General features: G+C 39.8%; 2 protein-coding genes across 2 annotated transcripts in view; both read left to right on the top strand.

The window, feature by feature from the left end:
* The window catches only part of vwf (von Willebrand factor), a 30,734-nt gene extending 22,672 nt beyond the window's left edge, over window positions 1-8,062 (top strand). Inside the window, exons 42-53 of the mRNA XM_012873738.3 lie at window positions 1,662-1,766; window positions 1,879-2,084; window positions 2,151-2,300; window positions 2,387-2,503; window positions 2,673-2,853; window positions 5,395-5,435; window positions 5,536-5,652; window positions 5,970-6,068; window positions 7,160-7,288; window positions 7,388-7,427; window positions 7,509-7,606; window positions 7,763-8,062. Coding sequence (XP_012729192.2) covers window positions 1,662-1,766; window positions 1,879-2,084; window positions 2,151-2,300; window positions 2,387-2,503; window positions 2,673-2,853; window positions 5,395-5,435; window positions 5,536-5,652; window positions 5,970-6,068; window positions 7,160-7,288; window positions 7,388-7,427; window positions 7,509-7,606; window positions 7,763-7,948 — 1,469 coding nt within the window. The 3' untranslated portion in view covers window positions 7,949-8,062. The remainder of the gene's footprint in view (window positions 1-1,661; window positions 1,767-1,878; window positions 2,085-2,150; window positions 2,301-2,386; window positions 2,504-2,672; window positions 2,854-5,394; window positions 5,436-5,535; window positions 5,653-5,969; window positions 6,069-7,159; window positions 7,289-7,387; window positions 7,428-7,508; window positions 7,607-7,762) is intronic.
* A 1,565-nt stretch (window positions 8,063-9,627) lies between these two features.
* Window positions 9,628-23,378, top strand: part of LOC105933967 (anoctamin-1) — a 29,946-nt gene continuing 16,195 nt past the window's right edge. Inside the window, exons 1-8 of the mRNA XM_012873761.3 lie at window positions 9,628-9,739; window positions 12,791-12,910; window positions 16,516-16,685; window positions 16,830-17,135; window positions 20,652-20,747; window positions 21,438-21,610; window positions 21,803-21,857; window positions 22,871-22,922. Of these exons, the coding sequence (XP_012729215.2) occupies window positions 16,557-16,685; window positions 16,830-17,135; window positions 20,652-20,747; window positions 21,438-21,610; window positions 21,803-21,857; window positions 22,871-22,922 (811 nt within the window). The 5' untranslated portion in view covers window positions 9,628-9,739; window positions 12,791-12,910; window positions 16,516-16,556. The remainder of the gene's footprint in view (window positions 9,740-12,790; window positions 12,911-16,515; window positions 16,686-16,829; window positions 17,136-20,651; window positions 20,748-21,437; window positions 21,611-21,802; window positions 21,858-22,870; window positions 22,923-23,378) is intronic.

The raw sequence follows: 23,378 nt of genomic DNA, 5'->3' as shown, positions 1-23,378 counted from the left end.
TGATATTTATGTATATAGAAATATTATTAGAGTGTTTTCTTTTTGGGAATCCTTTCCAGTTTTCAAGAATGTGTCTGCTCTCTAGTTTGGTAAGACTGCTGTAACATCCCAAACGCTTCAATGAAGTGTATGAAGAGTTCAGAGGATTGTGTAAACCACTGATGACTTAATTGTGAATGAAATGATTCATGTCAGTCAGTCAATCCATCCATCCATGTTCATGTTCAATCAATCAATTAATCCATCCGTCCATCCATCCATCCATCCACGCCCGCTGACAGGGGGCACTCTGACACCAAAACTGACACTCTGACCATTAAAATACAGGTAAAGTAATTTTTCAGAAAATATTTGTGTGAAAAATATTTAATATTAGAGTAACTAAATATATACATATATATCTGCATTAGGTATAAGTAATATGTTTTCTTTAAATAACGGGCCATTAGAACTCCCCCCACCCCAACATAAAATGGTTTGACCATTATGACAACCGCTGGCTGCAACTTTGAAAGTTTGTTTCGCTGCAAACTAAGAATGTCAGGTTTTTAGATGTCCGGCGCACAGAAATGAAAAGAGGAGAGAAAAAGAGAAAATGACACTAAAGGCTTGCTGCCCGATCGGAGAGTCAGAGCCTAGTGGCTCAGAGACGGACCACACCGTTAATTTCAATGATCCCGCATTATGGGCAACAAAAAAGACTGATTCTGATTGAGTGAATGTCGTGCGTTTAACTGCAAAAAGGAAGCCTTTCTCAGAGATGGCAAATGAACCGCCAGCAGATTCAAAGGGTCTAACCACATTTATGAAGTGAAGTCATCTAAGACTTGTTTGGAGGACAAAAATAAATATTTCTGTAAACAGCAGGTTATAGAATAAAATAAAAGGCATATGAGAATGAAATATACAGTAAAGTTGACTTTTTTAGGTGCGTGCGCGTGTGTGTTTGTGTTGGCGGCAGGTGTAGAGGGGGGGCCCAAAAAGACTGTGTTGCCCCGGGCCCTAGAAAAGCTGTCAGCTGGCCTGCATCCGTCTGTCCATCCGTCTGTCCATCCATCCATCCATCCATCCATCCATCAATCCGTCCATCCGTTTGTCCGTCCATCCATCAATCCGTTCATCCGTCTGTCCATCCGTCCGTCCATCCATCCATCCGTCCGTCCATCCGTCCGTCCATCCGTCCGTCCATCCATCCATCCATACATCCATCAATCTGTCCATCCGTTTGTCCGTCCATCCATCAATCCGTCCATCCGTCTGTCCATCCGTCCGTCCATCCATCCATCAATCCGTCCATCCGTCTGTCCATCCGTCCGTCCATCCGTCCGTCTATCCATCCATCAATCCATCCATCCGTCCATCCGTCTGTCCGTCCGTCCATCCATCCATCCGTCCGTCCATCCATCCGTCTGTCCATCCGTCCGTCCATCCATCCATCCATCCATCCATCCATCCATCAATCCATCCATCCGTTTGTCCGTCCATCCATCTTTTTTTTATTAAGCAAACATCCCTCCGTCTATTTTCTCCACTGCCTGTTTGGGTTTGAGACGTTTATGCGTAATTGGTCGTCCCAGATTTCTTCTTCTTGCATGCTCTCTGTGTACGTGGTGTTGACAAATGTATCCTCTGCCGACCCAACTCCCACCCTGTGACCTCAGTGTGTGATCTGGTGAGCTGTGATCCGCCTGATGTCCCCCGCTGTGAGGACGGTCAAAGCGTGGTGCTGAAAAACCCCGGTGAATGCCAGCCTGTTCATGAGTGCGGTAAGCCGATGGTGTCGCTAACGCTACATGCAAGCGTAAAAAACAGATGACTCTCCAGGTGTGATTTTATTTTTTCTTCTTTCAATGAAACTCCTCTGTTTGTCCGTCCTAGTGTGCAAAAAGGAAGCGTGCTCCCAACAAGCTCCCCCTAACTGTCCGGCCCATCGCCAGCTGTCTGTGAAAAAGACAGAGTGCTGCGATTCCTTCGAATGTACGTGTAGCTGCCAGAACTCCACCCAGGCCTGCCCCGCCGGCTTCGTCACGTCCTTCCTGACCAACGACTGCGGCTGCACAGAAGCCCACTGCCTGCCTGATAAGGTGCGCCTTTTGGATGCGACGCTTGGTTTCTTGGTTTCCCAGTGTGACCAGCGTGTCTCTCTCCAGGTGTGTTTGGTCGGAGGAGCGGCTCACCCAGTGGGCAGCGAGTGGGAGGAAGGCTGCGAGAAGTGTCGATGCACAGAGCTGCAGGACAGAGACACCTCGCTCCATGTGGCCCAGTGCAGCCCACCTGTGTGCGATCGCAACTGTCCTCTGGTAAGCCAGCACCAAATGGGAACTTTTGCTCCTTTTTATTGCAGATTTTTCTTTTCTTCTTCACACATGCTTAACTTGAATCTTAGGGTTCAACGTACACTCAGAGGAAAGGAAGTTGCTGTGGAGAATGTACACCAAGCAGCTGTTTGGACACTGAGGTAAAGATGCGAGGGGATATGCTCACTGGAAGAAAGCTCAGATCGGTATGTGTCTACAAGAAAACTTGCTTTTTAGTACTTTTTAAATCTTTGCCTTTTTTTGTCGTTCTGCAAGAAAAGGACCAGCAGGTTCCAATAAAAAAAAAAAATAATACCACTAAGTAATAAATATATTTAACGATCGATAGGCTCGATTCAATTTGTCTCTCTTCAGGTGGGTGAGAGGTGGACGTCCGCACACGACAAATGCATCGAACATGAGTGTAAGAAAGTGAAAGACGAGGTGTTCATCTCCACGACAAACGTCAGCTGTGACAGCATCGAGACTCCAACCTGCCCGCTGGGAAGTGAGCTTCGCTGTGACACTCAGGACTGCTGCCCCCACTGCCACTGTGGTAAACACACACACACACACACACACACACACACACACACACACACACACACACACACACACACACACACACACTCTGCACCAACAGCAAGAAACACAAGTGGACACTGACTTTAATGGATGACCCGTCTAGCTCTGTTGTTGTAAACGGGGTTTCTAAAAAAAAAAAGGCTTAAATTTCATTATTTCAAATTTTGGTCTAAAAAACCTTTAAAGTCTCACTTATTTCATACTAGGTCTTAAATTAAAGTGCACCGAATAAATTGTTGCCCTTAAGCGTAAGAACTGCTTGTGTGAACCTTAGCAGCCGTTTCTGTGTTAACTGGCAATGGGTCTGTCACGTTCCTGTGGAGTCATTTTTCCTTCTCATCTTTGCCGTATCATGTAAATTCAGCCATACTGGAGGGTGGTAAATCTGGAACGACCAAGTCATTTCACAGCCTCTAAACAGGAATTAAACCCCAACTTTCATGGGGACTTTACAAAGCCTCTTTTATTTTTTTACTTTTTTTTTGGTTTTTGAGCCATTCAGAGGTGGACTTGCTGGTGTGCTACAGATGACTGTCCTGCCTCATAACCCAAGTTTAGGTTCTTTCTGATAGAAAGCTGAATTCGTGGCTCCATTAAGTGTGACAAACTGTCCAGGCAAAAAAGCGGCCCGTGCCGTCATAATAGCAACACCATGCTGGGCTGACTGTAAGGTTATTCTTCTGAAATGTTATGAATTTTAGACAAGATGTAAAGGTATATGCCATCCTACTTTTGTCATTTAGGTACACAAAATATTTCCCTAACATTTGGAAAAGGCAAATTTAACCATTTGTATTTTTTTAAGTCAGCTGTATTTTTTTTGGCCTTAAAATACTTTTTCCCCCCCAGTCTCTGTCTTACAGCTGAATCAGGAACTCTGACCTTAACTGAGGTCTGCAGTGCTTTTGTCATCTTCTAGGAAAGTTGCTGATACACTCTTCAAGTAATTGTCAATGATGTTGCTTCTTATTTAAACTCAAATTTCATAACATTACAGGATGCGTCATTTTTTAAGTTATTATAGACCAGAAAGTACTCAAGTCTGGGTGTTGCTGGTGAAACTGAGCCTAAAGAATCAGCTTTAAAAATAGGTTTGATGAACAGGTTGGTTTTGATTATATAATAATAATAATAATAATAATAATAATAATAATAATAATAATAATAATAATAATAATAATAACCAATTTTAAACTTGCTATCTGTATTTAATTAGGTTGTATTAATTAATTATATTAATATAAAAAATGGAATAATTAAATATTGAAAGCAAAAAAGAACACAAAAACACAAAAAAATAAGGTTTTATGACACCGTATCTTTCTGTAGTTACATCTCAAATTTTTGCATTCTGTCTCTTATTGCTTCTTTGATCTTTTTTATGATTGTGAAAGTGATTTATAGCATGTTTAGACTGTTAAAGTTAAAAAGTACTTGCTTGTTATCCACTACTGGCTCCTTTTCCAGTCAAACGTTTATATCTAATGAGGGCAATGCGCTGTTTGCCTCTCTCCCATCAGGTAAATGCTTCAGAAGCTTCAAAGGCAAAACAAATAAACTTAGAAACAGCTTCTTCCCAAGAAGATAAGCACTGCACTACCTCATTATCTTTATCTGTGACTTTCATGAATCCTAAAAAAATTTAATCCTTGTTCATTGCATGTTTGTTTGTGTTTTTTGCCTTTATTATATGTAGTGTGGACCGGAGTAGCCAAAGAGAAATTTCACCACGGCAACACGTGGTGACAAATAAAATAGTCTGATTCTCATTCTGGTTTGGCTTGAAAACTGTGATTTTAGTAGTTTTCTAAATAGTTTTGATTGGTTTTGAATAGTAAGGTTACTGTATGCTGTAAGACGTCACTAGCTTTATGTGCCCTGGACGTAAAAGCACTAAAGTCACGACTGGAAAAAGCCATGTTGGACTTTAAATGAATGAATGAATGAATTAATCTTTATTGTCATTTTCACAAGAACAACGAAATTTAAAAAAGTGCCATCAATCAATGCATATGTTTAAAAAAAAAAACAAAAAATCACTGTCCCACAATTTACACACAATATAAGAAATAAATAACAAATAACTGATAAAAAACTAAAAACTAATAATAAGAATAGCACATTCTCATCAAATCAGTCAGTCAAACTGACGCTTTTCTCTTGCTAAAGCTATTAAATAAGTTTTAACAGAATATTTAGGTTACCAACGTAACTTAAGTGTATATTATAATTCATGTATGTCAAAACTCTAAGTGTTTATGGTCTTAAAGGTCTTAAAAAGTGTTCACCTTGCGGATTTGAATTTTGCCAGATTGAACTGCTGTTGCACACTGTCTCCAGCAGATGTCACTATTTCATTGCTGAGATCATCAAGGCTAGTCATCCTGATTTGACCTTTTAAATAGCTTTTCAGGGTCAAGCTGGGTAACTCGGACTCCTCATACATTGAAAAAGTTTTCAACACAGATCGGAGAATTGAAATAAAATGTTTTTTCTGCTCTTCTCTCGACAGCGCCATTGGATGTCTGCGTCCTCAATCACACCGTGATAGGGGTGAGTCATCCACAAATGAGCCCCGAGCTCTGCACAGCAATGACATGTGGATGGTGTTTCCGGTGTTCTGGCTTTAAACGCTGTATGCGCGTTCACGCAGGCAGGCGAGAGGATGATGATGGATGCGTGCACACACTGCGAATGCACAGTGGAGGACGGAGCAGTGAAGAAATACAAATTATCGTGCAAGCGAACCAGCTGTCCGTCTTGCCCAAGGGTAACTCCTTACGTCAACATTTTCCATCTTGACCATCACCCTTTCCCATCCTCTCCATAACTTATTGATAAAGTGAAGCGCCCATCGTTTTCATAAGAGGTGCTCTTAGGCTCTGGCTACATTTCCTCTCTGCTCGTCAATAATCAGATTGTGCCCCGTGAACATTGTTTTAACGCTTCAGTCAGATAATTATCTATTGACAGAAGATAATTCAGAGAAATCTGTCGTTTTTTTTTTTTTTAATGTACGCTAATGGCCCTGTGATGTGTTTCCATGTGACAGCTAACAATTAAAAATCCCCGTTATGTTTTTGCAAGGGATACACAATGCAGAAGGAGGGAGACGGTTGCTGTGGTCGCTGTGTTGCCACTGCCTGCTTCATTCAGCAGCCAGACGGGAAACTCACCAGCGTGCAAGTACGTACGATACAGAGAAGATGGTGTTGGTACCTGTGCTTAACTGTGTATAACAAAAGAAAGAAAATGCTCCGATACATTTGGGCTGGGCTGTTTGCCATCGCCATGCAGAGCTCTTTTCTTTCTGTAAAGGATGTCGGCGGACTCCGAGAGGTTCGCTCCTCCTCATGAGCGGCTGTCTGCGCTTGTTCTACAAATCTCTCCGAAAGCACAATGCAACTATAAGTAGCACTAAAACCCTGATACATTTTCTACAGCCTGATGATCTGTTAACTTTTGCAACAGGGATGCTTTTTATTGTTGGTTCAAAAAAGACCTCCAAAATTATAAGTGCAAAAAAAAAAATGCAGCCAAACTTTGTGGAAACTTGGATCTAAATGTGAAACTGGATCTGATTTGCTATTTTGGGATGGAAACTACTTGCAGTAGTTAGTGGAAGCCATGCTTTCTGCTCTCAAATAAAGCATTGTCCGGCCATCAGTTTGTGACCTGAGGCTTTAGTATGCTTGTGTTGTGCAGCAGGACTATGCACTCGCCCAAAACAAAACAGCAAGCAAACAAAGTGAAGCTATTGGAGCGGCCTAGTCAAAGTTCGTATTTAAGCCGATTGTGATGTTTTTGCATTTTTAAACAGGCCGTTCATGCTCAAAAAACCTCTAATGTGGATGAAATAAGACAACACTGCAGGGAAGGGTCAGCCTAAGTTCTCCCACCATGGGTGGCATAAGCACTTATTAAGTTACATTTGCCCATAATACATTCACTCGTCAAAAAACAGTTGACTTGTGGGTTTACTGATGATTTTCTTTGTCTAATATTAAAATCTGAAGCATCTATGTCTGGAAAGAAAATCAACTTAAAAACAAAGGAATGTGAAATCCAACAAATAGCTTTTTCATCGGACTGTGGCTCCTCCTGCAGGCCTCCTTTCCTCCTACTCCTCATTCTTTAGATTAACTTAAAGAAATAAGATGTCCTTAAAGGTGTAGGTGACAAGCAGGGGGGCTGACGATAAGAACAAGACATGAAGAGGCGCAGGACTCCAAAACCAAAACCCCTGTTCTAAAATGCATATGTGATCTTCTCCTCAGGTCAACTCAACCCTTAAAGATGGCTGTAACTTGTATACTTGTGGCATGAACAGCGGGGGAGATCTAGTCCTGGAGACCAAAATGACCACCTGCCCTCCTTTTGACCGCCAAGCCTGCCTGGCTCAAGGGGTACGGCCTCCTGGCCTTTCACTTTACTCCAACATTTACTCTTTCCTCCTCAGCTAAAAGTTCTCTTGTAGACGTTTTATCTCGTGTTGTTTTTGACAGGGCAAAGTCAGCCAAATTGGACAAACCTGCTGTGAGACGTGTAAGTGCTTTCTTTTTAAGACTGGAGAATTATTGTGTGAATTTTTTATTTTATTTTTTTAAACCAACTCCCTGCGTACAGGTACTGAGCCGGAGTGCCGACGGACGGCGGGAACGCTCAACTACGTCAAAGTGGATGACTGCCAGTCAGAGCAACAGATTGAGCTGCACTACTGTGAGGTGAGGCGGCATAGACAGATTTAACATCCCGCCCTTGGTTTGGCCTTTAAAGTTGCATTCTTTTTTTTTTTTTTCCTCACCCTCCCACCTGTTCAGTCCGCCCCCGTGATGCTGATGCACGAACGTGTCCTGTTTATCTGTCCGTCTGTCTTTCAGGGCAAATGTCGCAGCAAATCTATGTATTCGCTGCAGAGCGCTGCTGTAGAGCAGGAGTGCGTGTGCTGCGCCGCCATGAAGACAGAACCTCTCAGCGTGCCTGTCCTGTGTGCCAATGGCACACGCAGCCACCACACCGTCCTGTCTGTCACTGCGTGCGACTGCACAGCCAAACACTGCAACTAGAGGGACACAATAACGGTTTTCTAAATGTAGATGCTTTGTGTGTAACCAAGCAACATGTAGCCATCCAGCCTCACGGATACCAATAAAACAAACCTTACAGTTTCTGCAATTTGAGCTTGATGTTTTGTGCATTCTTTTAATTATTTCTATAAATAAATATATAAATATATATATATATGTATATGTGTATATGTATTATATATATGTATATGTGTATATGTATTATATATATATATATATATATATATATATATATATATATATATATATATATCTATATCTATATCTATCTATCTATCTATATATATATATATATAGATATAGATATAGATAGATATATATATAGATATATATATCTATATATATATAGATATATATATCTATATATATATAGATATATATATCTATATATATATAGAGAGAGAGAGAGATAGATAGATGTGTGTTTCTAAAAGTTGCTATTTGGTGTAAGGGTTTTATAAATTTAAATAGCTTAGAGGTGCCTGATTTTTCTGCTGTTCATCCAGTGTGTACACTGCAGGGTTGCTGGGGCGCCCTGTGCCTATCTCCAGTGGTCATTGGGGGGAGATGCAGGGTACACCCTGGACTGGTCACCAGTCTATAACAGGACAACACAGAAAAGCTCGGGACAAACAAACGTGCATGCACAAACTCACACCTTAGAGTAACCATGCAGCCATGCTTTTTGTATCTGGGATGAAGCCAGAGACAAATGATAGAGGTTTACTGCAAATGTCACGCTCCACTGTAATGGAAATCCTGGTAAAGATGTGTGAAATGCCTTGAGATACATGTATCTGTTATTGCGGCAGCTTAATCTCAGAGAAAGATAACATGGTAACTAGTTGCTATTAAAAAAAAAAAAGATGAACATGTGTAGAATTTGCTGAACCAAATATGGATTTTACTGGAACCTTTTGCTTTGGAGAGATGAGCCAAAGATTGAGTTTATTGGCAACTCTTGAGGCAAGTGTGGTATAAACAAAGTCCATGCATGGGGAAAAGCACCTCATGGCCAATGTTGGGTACAGTGGAGGATGCGTGATGCTCTGGGCTTACATTTTGAACGGTCAAATGCTCCATACTGCTTAAATGTTACAATAGAAGACTAACCACTGTCCTCTTGGTTAGAAAATAAATAAATAAAAACAAGAAGAAAAAGAGGTGTATAAGAAAAGGGAAGACAAGTTTATTTATATAGCACTTTTCAGTGACAATTGCAAAATGCCGAGTTACAGTAACATCGGCAGAACCGGTGACTTTGTTAAAAGTAATTATTTCTTAATTACGAACTTAAAGGTCAGAATTTGTGTAAATTGTTCAGCATGACAGAGCACATTATCCTTGTCTAATAGACATACAATAGATAGATAGATAGATAGATAGATAGATAGATTAGATAGATAGATAGATAGATAGATAGATAGATAGATAGATAGATAGATAGATAGATAGATAGATAGATAGATAGATAGATAGATAGATAGATAGATAGATAGATAGATAGATAGATAGATAGATAGATAGATAGATAGAACTCTTCGTTCCACGGTGCTTCACACACACTCATGCAGTATTATGCCCCACACCTTCCTCCTTCCCCGCGTGGACACACTGCTCGGGGAATTAGCCGCCCTGTTCGCGCGCGCTATAAGCCAGTGGTTCCGTGAACGCGCGCGGATTGTCCACCATCTCAAGCGCTTCGGGCGGTGACATCTCTCTTATCATTTATCCCGCTAACATACAACTTTCTCCCTCCCGTGGACACTGGTGAGTTTCCTGCTTAAATTTCTTTGACGTCAGGTGCGTTTAAATCTTCTTGCCCATGTTGGAGTTTTCTCTCCTCTGGTGTCCTGGACGAGTTATTTTATATGGACATAATTTTTTTTTTCTTTAATGCGACTAGTCTGTCTTCAGCCAGAGAGATAACTAAAACCAATCCAGGGGTTCCTACTGCTTATTTCCGCCCTGTCTCCAAAGCGACGTAACAGGAGGCTGAATGTGTTGTTTCCATCCAACCTTGCGTGCGCACAACAGTTGCTTTTAATTAATCGCGTAGCCTGATAAGCAGGACGAAACGTCTACCTTGGGGTTAATTAGCCAAGGTGGAATTGGTGTAACGTGGAGCATGCATTGCTTGGTTTTGTCAGCCTGGTTTAAAAGTAAAGTGCTGAATAACACAAAGTGAGTATAATTTCTAACAAAATTCTACATAAAAGCTTTTCAGTGGTTGCTGTGGTCCAATAAGTTGTTGTTTTAATTGGGGGTTGGGGGGGGGGGGGGGGGTTGTTGTTAATCTGCTCTGATTTGGAGATGTGGGTCCTGTTTGTGTCCAGCCTCTGTGATTGCGCTGACTGCAGGCTTACCAGCCTTTAAGCCCCGCGCTGAGGCGCACACGGAGTGGCGCACTCTTCTTCATGTCTTCTCCACAATGAACAGAAAAAAAACTGAACAATATTTGAACCTTTGGACACTAAAGAGCAAAAAGAAGAAACATCCGACATGTAAGAAAGCTAAATGTTAGGAAAATCGCAGCAGATATTTAGAAAGAGAGTGACTGAAGAGATTTTGCATCGCCTCCTCATCAGAGCCGAACCAAGATATTATGGGGCCCTGAGCAAAATTTACTTTTGGAGCCTCCCAAATTAACTGATGCCGTTTGGGGCATCCGCCTAAATTTGTGACAAATATTATTTAATATTCAGCTTAAAACAACAAGAAGAAAGAACACTTATTCACTGATGTATACAAATAAACACTGACAGCCGGCATGTATTGTGACTCGGTGCAGCTGAGACCAATGCAGCAGCACTTACTAAATTAGCACTAAAACATCTTATTGTTGTCATTACCCACCCTTTAGTAATGTAGCTCTCATAAAACTGCTGCGTTTGTAAATCTGTCCTGTCCAAATTCAAATTGCTCACAGCTTACATGTGCATCCAGCCATCTCTGACCCTTGTGGAACTGATTTAGAGGGTAGTTTTCCTCTCCACTGTCGCCTCATGCGTGCTCAGTATGAGGGATTGCTGCAAAGGCATCGACAATGCAGACGATGCAGACGACTCTCCCTGTAGCTCTACACTCTTCCAAGAGGAGTGACTGCTGCTTGTCAAAACTTTTTGACCAATCTGTCTGTGTGATTTGATTGAATTTGACTTTGTAAAGTGCCTTGAGATGACGTGTTGTGAATTGGCACTATATAAATAAATATCAAATTTCTGCATTAATCACATCTGTACTCCACGGGGAACGTGCGGGAGATGTACGTGCATATTAGGGTTTAAAAGCTTGACCCACCTTGTCACTGAATTTGTTTTATCTCACTTGAATTCATGAAACATTAATTCAACCTGAGAATGCATTGCATTTTCAGAGCATTTTAACTTGTCTCCTAATGAGAAAGCATCCTAAACGTGCACACAAACATGCTTAGAAACAAATTTCATAAAAACGGAGTGAAACCAGTACATGTATGGACACGGGATCAGTATTTGTATTTAATGTAGTGTGAAACAGGGATGAGGACCCAATGCAACACGCTGACAAGGTGGAAAAATTAACATTTTTACTAAACAAACTCTAAACTGAAGGCAATATGTTGTTTTAAATTCTAGGGGCATAAAACAAAGCAGGTATCAAAAACATAAACCTACTGAAATTGAATAAAAACAATACATATGGCACGATAAATACTAAAGAGTAAACAACTTAAACCAGAAGGCGGGACATAGACAGAACAGAGATGGAATAAAAAAAAACAAAGAAACTCAGATACAGTTACTGGAAACTACACGATTAGAAGTAAATAAATACAAGAATAAAATCAAAATGTAAACAACAGAAATTCAGTTTGCATTCTGAACAGATGATTAAACAACACTATGAGCATGACATGTTTATTAACTTAAACTGAGGATGAAAAAGAGGGGAACATTTTTACCTGATATATTTACACACAATGTCCATTTGGAGGTGCAGTAATTCTATAACTTTTTACAGCAGAAAAGTGCATCTAATATGTCATTCAGACATATTAGATGGTCACATTTAAAGACAACAAGGAAGTTTACACCGTGTTGGGTCGTCATGTATTTAAAAGGTTAACAAAGTCAGACAGTCTGCAGTGTACTCAGGCCGTCACTCCACACGGTACGTGAGCCGGATCTTGGTGCATTTGGGTCACAACCGGACCGCATGCTCTCCGCTATCTAAGACTTGGAACTTGTCTTATTAACAGGAAAAACTATTTTCAGCAGAACAAAGCAACCCTTTTGAAGAAAAAAAACAACAATTTACAATGAGGCAAGTATTCTTGGGGATCACTGTGAGACAACAATGTTCGAATTGTCTAACAAGACACAAACCTAAAGTCTTTCTAAGGTAACATCTGGGTGTCAAAGGAGATACTTTGTCAAATAAATACCCCCAATTTGGTGCCTTGCTGTTTCTACTGGAAGCTAAGCCTCCAAATCCCCCATTTGTCTCCTTCTGCTATATCTATACATGAGATATTTTCTGCCTCCTACAAATCCACTTGCTATCATGTGGTCACAGCATCACAGAAGATGGAACAGAAACACAAATGAGCACCTTTGTAATGTCTACAGCAGCCATCCCAATGCACTGAGGTGTGAAAGGTTGATCCTGAAGTGATAAATAGTCTCCACTTGCATCTTGGCTCTGTGCTTGCTAATGCTTTGTTAATTAGGATTATCTGGCAAGTTGGTGGACATGTGTAGAAGGATTGACAGTTAAAGCAATGTGCATACTGTCTGCATGCAGCTCGGTTGACTGTTGCTGTGTTTACATGTCTCGCAGCTTTCCTTGGTGTGTCAAGTGGACGGACGGATTATGTTCAGCTCTGGCCCGGGACCATTATGTGCGTGGATTACGGAGTATTTCCAGTTTGTAGCCTCTTCTCACCGTCTATTATTTTAAGTAAGTTACTCTGAAGACCTCTTATTTAGTCACAGCGGGAAAGTTCTGCCTATGCGTTTTCGTGATTTCTTGGCTTTCACGTCAAACACATACAGACACGATGTTAAAAATAAGTAAATACATTCACAACTAAAAAAAAAAGTAACACATGCATTAAATGAAACACCATCACTTAAAAAACAACTCTCTGCAAAGATATGTTTCAGAAAAAAATGCAAAACAAATACATTGTCACAGATCAGGAGATGCAGATAGTCATTTCCTAAATTGTTGCATTTTTCTGAAATCGATACTTTGTTGTTTTTGTTTTTTTGTTCCATGAAACATATTTTTTAGTGTTGAAAAATATTTCCAATTTACAATCACTTAACTTTTGAAAACAGGTCATGAATAGCCTCACTTGTAATGTGAAATATGGTAGGCCACTATTTTAAGTTATTTAATACTGACTTCCTGTTTATTTCATAACACATGAAAAAACAGAAAGTGCTGCAAGTTTATTGTCAGTGGTAGCATTTCAAATCGACCAAAAACAAATTAAGTACAAGATTATCCCCATTTTGTGCATAAAAGCAACTTCCCTAACCTTTATTTGATATTGATTCAACTGAAAAAAGTTAATCAGAATGGTCATTTATAGTCTGAAAATGGCGAGTCTTTTGTATTAATGCAATTAATGAATAGCAACAAATGAATGCAGATCTTTAATATCAACATCAAATCGGCTTATTGATTGGTGCATCTTTACTAGTCTTATTACTGCCTCACACTAGATTTAAATTGTTTCCATTTACGTTAAAAGCATTAATAAGACCTTCCTCATTTGCACAACATGAATAGGCTAAAAGAGCCTTTAAATAATTAATCCAAAAGTCCCTGAATGGCTGCCTTGAATTACTTTAAACTGTCATTCATACTCTAAAATATGTCTGGTGTTACAGTATTTTTAATCTCTAAAATATATTGGAGAATATGAACTGGACATTTTAGTATCTCTAGTTGTACCATGCTGTAACCGTGCTCGGTGTTTTCATTTGGGAGATTTAGATCTATGGATTCCCATCGGCCTCTAACTGTGTAATGCTGAAGAACCTCTCAGCGTATTTTATTCCTCGCAGCCAGAGAATGAGCCCAGTGACCAAATTACCCCCAACAGATTGAAACTGTGCCGTCTGGGTTTCACTCTGCTGCACTGCTTAATCTGAGCCTGCGGGCTTCAAATTAGTGAAAGACATGGACAGGACAGATTAAATTTCCTTTAGAGTTTTTATGGCAGCCTAAACAAACCACCACTGTGTATTGTATCACATAACAACCGTCATTTTTGAAAGGTACAGATCTAAGTTAAACTGAAATGTTTCTCTCAAATTCGAAAAGAACAATTTTGTTTAGTTAATTGCTTTTTTTTCTTTCAATATTTTTGTAATAAACGAAGAGAGAGTCAAACCCAGTCTCGCTATTGCCACTGAAACAGACTGTTCACGAAGGTCTTATCTACTAAATCAGTACTCATTGTACCCAAAAAAGTGAATAGTTTCACTTCAAATAATTATTTAGTCTAGCTGGCTTTGACTGTTTCTAGTAGCTTGATGGGAACGTTGCTCCATGTGGTGAAGGATACTTCATACATGCTCTGGATCTGATGCCCTTTTTTTTTGTAAACCTCCCTTTATCCGACGATAATTGTGAACTGAGGCATCTCCCTGTGTAAAGGCCCAGTCATGAATCAGCAGTCTAGAGGGATGGCCACTTACATCTTCTCAGCATAACCAGCACATTTTGATGCCTCGGCACATTCCCAAGCGTCATTGTTCCACTGAAGGAAAAGCCTCATCTCCAGAGGTTTATCCTTGTAATGACAGCTATGTTGTCCGAAGAGCATCTCTTTCCCATCAGAGATTAAAACGTTCTCGCACCACTCAGTTGTCCGACGGTGTCCCAGTTGGTTCTCCCTCGCAAAGTACAGATGGGCAGGTTTGTAACGAGTGAGGAGATGTGGGCTTCCCAGGAGGTTTTCCTCTGTTCTTTTATTGCATATGCCATTTATGGTGGTTAGGCTGCAATCAGCATTACTAAAGGCCTATATTTGGGTCTTCCTGAACAGCTTGTAAGGTCCTCTGGCTCAACACGGGTATAAAACATTTTGAGATCTGTCTCTTGAATTATTTGTCACATAAACCAAAATTGAAAGAAACTAACGGTTTTACTACAACCAAACCAAGCTGTAATAGTGTAATGATGCTTATTGATTTGTTGTTGATGATTTTGTAATTTAAGTTTTTTTTTTTATAAATATATTGCTTTAGTTAAAGGGCGCAGATAACATGAAATTCTTCTTTCCTCTCCCTTTCATTCGGGACTTTAGAATGTTTGCTTTTGCGTTTAATTGTTTTTGTTTGAACACAATGAATAAAATAAATATTTTAAATCAATAGAAAAAAATTCAATAATGTAAGAGGACTTTCCCGTAGACCTAAACAATCCTTCCACGTTCAAAGACAGAAAGACTTTTTTTTGGCTTGGTCCTCAGGGGGTCATGAGAGTATGAATGTGCGCCAGAAAATGAAATGAAAGCCAGATTTAAAAGGGAGATTTAATGCTTTTAATCTTTACAGAAGCTGGATAGAGTGGGACTGCAATGCTTTGGTCTGAATTCATCGTTAATTTACCCTCACGTTCCTCATTTTTGCCCCTGTTCTGAGGAGAGTCTGACAGCAATTTGTTTTGGTGCGGTCTCTTAAAATCTAAAGGAAGCACTTCACACCCTGCCCCCCCTTCCAGCTTGCAGAGCATTCCACTTCAGCCATGTTTGTAGTATGCTGGGGGACAGTGTAATAAACTGATGACCTACTCACTTGTTCTGTAGCTTCAGCATCCTTGAGCCTGGACTACAAAATCACACAGAGAAATAAAAATGGTGGATTTGCGAGACTGGTAAGCTGGAAGTCCATGACCTTGTTTAGCAGCTCTGCAGCAAATACTGATGTAATTGTTCAAAAAACGTGACAGAAAACAGAGAAAACTGAGCGGATTGAAAAATACGACCCAAAAAGAATATAAAGATATTTATTCAGCTCCTGGACAGACTATATTCAAATGTTTTACACTTCTACAGACTCTTGGTACGCGACAAAATGTATTTAAGGGCTAAAAAAGTGGATTTTGCATAATGTGTTCCATTTAAACTGAGATTTGTATTGTTTTGAAGTGGCCCCAGCCAGAGCCCCGACTGGAATCTGATTTAAGAATCTGTAGGGAAGATAAAGATTATTGTGCTGCCAAGGAGGCCTTCCAACCTCAAAGACTTTGAGCTGTTCTCCAAAAACAAATGGTCAAAAACACCAGCGGAAACCCACACAATATATTACAATTAGTTATATAATAATCAATTGAATAGTCAATCATGTTATATAATATTATTTTTACTCCTTTAATATTCACAACTACATTACCTAGTGATTGGGGGAATCTAGTTTGCTTTTCTATACAGTTAAAGTAAAATAATAATAATAATAAACATCATAAATGAGGTTTATACACCCATAGCCACTGGGTCACACTTCCAAATTGAACCGACGTAGATTTTGCCGTCCTTCTTTCAACAGAGGGATGAAACGGAAAAGAGCACATATCCTTCACCAAAGCAATGAGTGAGTCATCAGCTTTTCACTCAGCAAAGCTTGTGTCACTGGCGCGGTCTCTGTCTGGGTTTGGACTCGATGCTGCCAATGGAGGACCTGTCACCCCCCCTGAGACCAATGTACCCCCTCCACTGGTAAGACCACAGCTGAGGAGGAATACTTGCCACATTGTCTTTGTAGGCCTTTAAAAAATGTTTCGTTTTCTGTCTCTGGATTCCAAACTTCAACTTATTATGCACCTAAATGTGTGCCTGTTTGTTTGTTTGTTTGTTTGTTAGGAATCTGGCATTGATCTAGGACCTGGACTCTTTTTTGCTGATGGCAAGAGAAAAGTGGACTACGTACTCTGCTACAAATACAAAAAGAGGCGAGGTTCTAAGCCTCGATTGTCCATTTCATCCAATGGGAATTTGCCAATAATTCTACCAATTCGACTGGAGCCAGAAGGAGAATCCGGGGAGGCAGGTGGAGCAGCAGGAGATGCAGAAGACTCAAAGCTTTCTGGGGAGGAGAAGGCTCTGATGAGGGAGGAGTTTGAAGCAGGACTGCTGGAGGCCGGACTACAGATTGAACGTGACAAAGAGGTGGGTGCCGCCTTTTATCCCTGCACCGATAACAAACCACCCCGTTGCACATTATTCTGTTTTATTTTGCAGCATGTTTAAATTACAGTGTTTTTTTCCTCCATATGTCAGTGTGTAAATCATTGTTTGTGGTTTTTGTGTTTGTCTCTGCACATTTGCTGGTTTGTTAAATTAGACGCTGTTTTGGTTGCAGGGGTTAAAAACGCTGTTTGTGAGTAACTTGATCCGAGGGCTGGATTACAAGCCCTTTTTTGAGAGTGATTCACTGTTGAAAGTGTATTTGCTGAAGAGGTGTCACATTTAGAGGTTGCTTTACAAAGGTTTTTCATAATGAATACTATGTATTGATGCAGTATTTTATTCACACTAAATCAAATATTAATTGGATACTTAAATGTTAGGTTTTTACCTGAGCTATAACCTCTAATGTTAAAATGTCTTAATTAGTCAATCTGCATCTGCAAAGCAGTGATTCTCGCTCTGACAGATTTCTTTTTTTTTAATCAAATTTATTGTAATCTTAGACAAAGATAATCGGAGAAAACTGTTATTTAATGAGAATTTCATCTGTTAAAGGGAGAAGTTATCCAAACCAAGGCTAACCCTATGTGCAAACATGAATCCACCTCAGTCAGTTGTGAAATAATGAGCCACATTTTTTCTGATTGAGTTTCACAAGCCCCACCTACAGCCCTTATTACTGTCAGACATGTAGAATAAATAAATCCCTGAAATAGTACCTGTCTGAGATCATGAAGTAGAATAAAAGATTACAGAAAGCAAAAACGTACCCTCAAAACAAAGTCAGTGAGATCTATCGGTCTGGAAAGAGTTACACGGTCATTTCTAAGGCTGTGTAACTCCAGTGAACCACAGTGAGTGACATTATCCATAAAGCTAGCAGGGGGAAACTCTTCCAGGAGTGGCCTAATACAATCAGTCTAAGACCCATTGTGGACATCACTGGAGAAAATAAAAACATCTAAAAAAAATGTTAAGGCCAGTCTTCATAATTCAACAATAAGAAATACAGTTGCTTGGGGGAATAACATTTGTTCCAAAACTGAAAGTACTGCTAAGCCAAGAGAACCCTAAGGCTCATTTCACAGTTACCATCTTTATGGTGCCCAAGACTTTTGGGAATGTGTTTTGTGGACTGACTCGGTTCTCTGATAACAAAGAGCGCATGAGCAGACCGCGTCATCTCCTTACGGTCAGCTGACTAATTTTGCGGTTTCAGACATTCATAAAACAACTAGCTTCCTTACCGTGCCACACGGTTTCCAGTGATGATTCTGCTTAGCAGTGTGATGAACCTCAACATCTGTCATTGTTTCCTGCGTCTGTAAGCCCCGATTAGACGTTCATTTGTCTCATCCACTTCCCAGAAGCCGACTCTGTCAAGTAAATTCACCAAAGGTTGCCTTCTTCGCCTGACTCTCCAAACAACAAAATATCACAATTATAACCGAGCATAACTTCCTGAATGTTACGCACACCGCCATTTTGATTTGCTTGAGTCCCTCCTTCAATCCTAGAGAGCAGTAGTAGTAGTACCGCAGATTGTCACTAGGAGGCGAGGAACCGTGCTAGCGTGATGTGTAAACGGTCGTCAGAACCAAGCTCGGCATGGTTAATTGATCCAAGCTCGGTCCGAGCTCGGCATGGATCGGTTTAACAAGGGTAGTGTAAATGGGGCTAATGAAACCACAGATCCTGCTCTCTACTGGACACTGCTGAAGCATCTTCTCACGATCTTAAAAACAATCGCCTCTGCGTTGTCCAGCAAGACGATGGTCCAAGGTACACCAGTGTGTCCACTTCTGTACAGCTCATTGAAACAAAGTTAATTACTTTGAGTGACTTGGTCAAACCTTGACTTATAAATATGTGTCGGAATTAAAACAATTTACAAAGAACAGTGAGCCAAAATTCCTCACTGGTGATGCAAAGATGGATTTCCAGTTGTTGCTGCCAGGTGTGACACAAGCAGTGGTTTAGGGGGCAATTACATTTTCACATAGGGCCAGGTTGGCCTGTATGGCTTTAGTCCCTCAACAAATAAAATGTCACTTCCAAACTGCTTTTGTCTACTTCCTAAAGCGATTGTGGAACTTAAAATCTGTTTGCTGATCTGAACCACGGAAGTGTTGTAAAAAGAAAAGCAAAGACAGCATAAAAGATCTTTGATGGGGCAAATACTTTTGTCTCAGCGATGTATATTCAGAGCCAGAAGAAGAGCTTGTTGCGGATAAATGACATTTCTGCCAAATGTTTTCACAGTTATGAGGGAAAGAAGGCTCTATGAGTGCATCCAAGCATTCAACAGTTTGTGCAGCTACGTGTGGCAGCAATATTTTGAAGTAACATCTTTTCTGAAGGAAGTTTGGCACACTCTCCTTTAGGACATTGCTTCAGTTCTTTGCAGTTTATGCACTGCTCTCCTAATCCTCCACAGCAGCATTTCAGTCGGGTTCAGGTCTGAAATGTGACCTAGCCATTCCAACACCATGTTGGTTCTTTTTTTAGCCAGTCTGTTGTAGATTTGCTTCTGTATTTTGGGATCATTGACGTTAAAGAGTCCCTTTTGGCTAAGCTTTCAGGTGGTCTCCCCATTCAGGTCTATTATACTTTGGTAAACAGAGGAGCTTTAGGATGACTTCATGACTGCAAGGTACCCAGATCCTGTGGCTGCAAAGGAGTCCAAATCCTCCCAATTCCACCACCATGCTTTGTAGCTGATATAAAATGCTTCCGCTTACAATCTGTGTTTGTTTATGTTGAATAATGGCACAGCGTCTTGTTATCAGACATCTCAATTTTGTCCAAAGGGCAAGCTTCAAGAAGTCTTGCAGTTCTCTCCACTGCAACTTTGCAAACCTAAGCTTTCCTGCCATTGTTTTTAAATAGAAAATCATTCCTCTTGAAAATCCTTTCAAACAAGATATTCTCATTCTGTTTTTTGGAATTGAAATGTCATTGATTTTAAATGGTGATGTGTTACCCGAGTTCTGTAGAGTCTGAGATGGACGTCGATGTCTTTAGCAATTTCCTTGAGCATTGCTTGGTTCCACTTTGGGGCAAATTTGGTGAGCTGTCCAGTACTGGAAAGATTAGCAACTTTCCTAAATGTTTGTTTTTGCCCGTGAACAATTTTTCTTATGGAGAAGATGGACTTCAAAGTGTTCTGAAATTTCTTTATTTACCCTTTCGAGATTAATTGGAAGATACAAATCCATCTTTTAGGTTATTGCTGATGTTTCTCCTTCTTGGCCTTGTGGCGTACCCCAGACCAGCAAATTGTCAAAAACATATTTTTCTATGATGATCAGTCTTCCACACTTACAGACAATCATGGAAACTGGCTTTTTCCCCATGATTTTATACTCAATAAATGAGTAAAAGGAATGTTTTGTTTGTTTGTTTGTTTTTGTTAGAGAATAAGGCTCAGTTTGTGATAAATAGACCTTTTCTCATTCCCTACTGCTCCATTTTCCTTTGTTTCTTCATGTGCAGAGGTTAAATGGCATCAGCTTTATTCGACTGCACATTCCTTGGACAATCCTCAGTCGCGAAGCAGAATTGCAGAAGATTAAAGTAGCTGTAAAAAAGGTACGCCTGTTTTCTCCTCTGAATGGTGAATATTTAGGTTTTATTGAAAACATTTTGGCCACTTGCAGATCCTCACTTTGAGCAGGAGATAGAGTAAATAGACTGTTCAGCCATAGTATTTTGACTACTAAGATGAGCAACATCGCACAGCTTGCTAAAATGTAATGTGTTTTTTTAAAGAAAGGAGATATACAGGTATAACACCTAACTGAATATTTTTGATGATAAATTACCATAAGGGGAAACAGCTGGTAATGGGGCTGCCCAAGATTTAAAAATGTTTGCCTGATAATAAAGTTGGTAACATTTTTCTGCTCTTTTTCATCACTCTGTGACATTTAGCATTTTGGGTGGTGCCATATGTATTTACTGTGAGCATCTGCTGCTGTTAGACTCAGTACAACTGGCTAAATATGACATTAGCATATAGAATGCAAGTTCATAACACTTTGGATAATGTTAGCCAACAATTAATGCATTCCAAACGGTCCTTTGCAATATCACTTATGCACACACTGATGTTGCATTGATGAAATATTTGCAATATCTTGAACATCCTAGTTGTTAACACAACAAGATACATTCTCCTAATCAGACAGCCAATTAACATCTATGTTTTCGAGAGCTATGAAATGCACTTGATTAATTGGGATCAAAGGTTTTTTTTTCATTCACGATTCTTTTAAGCAGAAATGTGAACTGAGGAAAAGGACAGGCATCGCTGGAATGTGGGATACCGTCGTCACCCAACTGAACCGACCATTTCAGCCTGATGTCCCCGACAACGACATCCACAAAGACTTGCAGTCGCGTGTCCATTTCAAAACTCTCAAACACTCATTCATCAGAGATAAGCTCCACTTGTGAGTACATGGGCTACTTCTTGTTGGTTTGATCTGCTTTTATGGTTTGATTGTTATTCAAATAATACACTTGTATAAAAATCATTTGATGGTCAATTGCTTTCGCTGCCATCATCACAGTGTCCACACCTTCTGAATGCTGATTCTAAACTTAATACATACTTCTACTTGTAACACTGTCATTTTCTGCAGGTACGACATCAAGTCAACAGCAACTTTATTTGACAATGCAACGCGAAGCAGAATAGTGAGTCTGTGAGATGATTTCTTCCAAATGTCTTCTGCGCAGAATATTTGGTAGAACTATATATAGTATTGACTTTTCAGAATGAAGAGGTTACTTTCCAAGTAAGTGTTGGAACTTTTAAGGAAGGTTCCTGGAAATTAACGAGAACTTTTCCAGAACTAATAAGCCACTTCTTCAGGACTTTAATGGAATTTACTTCTTACTTTCATTGAACGTACTTGGTCGTTGACCAGAACTGGGAGCATCTATTTTGAGTATTGCATTTTTAAGGTGACGTTCCAGGAATCTTTGAAGGAACTTTGAAGGAACTCACCAGCTACTTTTTAAAACCCTCAACGACTGTTGAGGGTTTTATGTGGAACTTTTATGTGGAACTTTCCGGAAACCAATGGGGTACTTTCAGGAAACTTTCCTGTACTTTCATGAAACTTTTCTGAATTTTCTAGGTTCTTTCTAGAATTTTTCGGAAACTTTCTCGAGCACCTAGTGGAAGTTTTTAATGGTAGTTTTCCCAGCTATTTTCCAGCTGTTTTCTGGAACTAATATGGTCTTGCCAGGTACTTTACAGAACTTGAGTAAGAACTTGAAAGTTTCACAGAAGGTTCCAGAAGGCAGTTGGTACATACTCACACACTTCCAGATAACCTTTCATGAAAATCTTGTGAAAGTCATGGAAAGTACCTGATGAGTTCTAGAAAAGTTCAATAAATGGTCCAGGAAGAAGTTGGTAACTTCTGGGATTGTTCAATCAAAGTTCTGGGAAGCATTTGGTAATTTCCATGAAACCCTGACTCTAAATGAAAAAGTACTTGTTAACCTCTGCCGTTTATCTAAATAGTACCATGAAGGCAACCAGTAAATTGCATGAAAGTTATTGAAAGTACCTGCTAAATTATAAGAAGGTTCATGGAAAGTAACCTTTAAGATCTGGAAAACTGTGGGCTGCATCGTGCAGTGCTACCAAATATCATTCTTGATTTTGAATAGGAAACTAATGCTATGTTTGCTTCTAGGTTGCGGAGATTATTGCCCGCACTACCTGCACGCGGACTTGCCAAACCACAGGTGAGTTAAATCGGTGCCTGGAACTGCTGGCTTTCTGACTCATGATGGCAATACGATTTAGCAAAGCTTCAATTTTGAGGCTTTGCTTTGTTGTCCTGCTTTAATCTATAGTTGCACTTCAGCTTTGGAAAATAAAGCAAACACCTACTTTTCAAGACCTCTTGCCTTAGTTATTAGAAAGGTAAAGGTTAAAAGGCTTTAAATCCCCCTACAATAATGTTTAATGGGTGTAAGCGAGACAGAAAACCCGCCTTATGGTTCTGACTGTATGCATCAAGTGTAGACAACCTAATATATATATATATATATATATATATATATATATATATATATATATATATATATATATATATATATATATATATATATATATGTATGTATGTATGTATGTATGTATGTATGTATGTATATATATTCAAGAATATTCTATTGATTCCTTGTCCATTTTCAGTGATC

The sequence above is a fragment of the Fundulus heteroclitus genome, chromosome 2 (genome assembly GCF_011125445.2).
Source record: "Fundulus heteroclitus isolate FHET01 chromosome 2, MU-UCD_Fhet_4.1, whole genome shotgun sequence".
Taxonomy (NCBI): domain Eukaryota; kingdom Metazoa; phylum Chordata; class Actinopteri; order Cyprinodontiformes; family Fundulidae; genus Fundulus; species Fundulus heteroclitus.
Note: the sequence above shows the minus strand (reverse complement) of the source record. Positions and strands in the feature narration are given on the sequence as shown.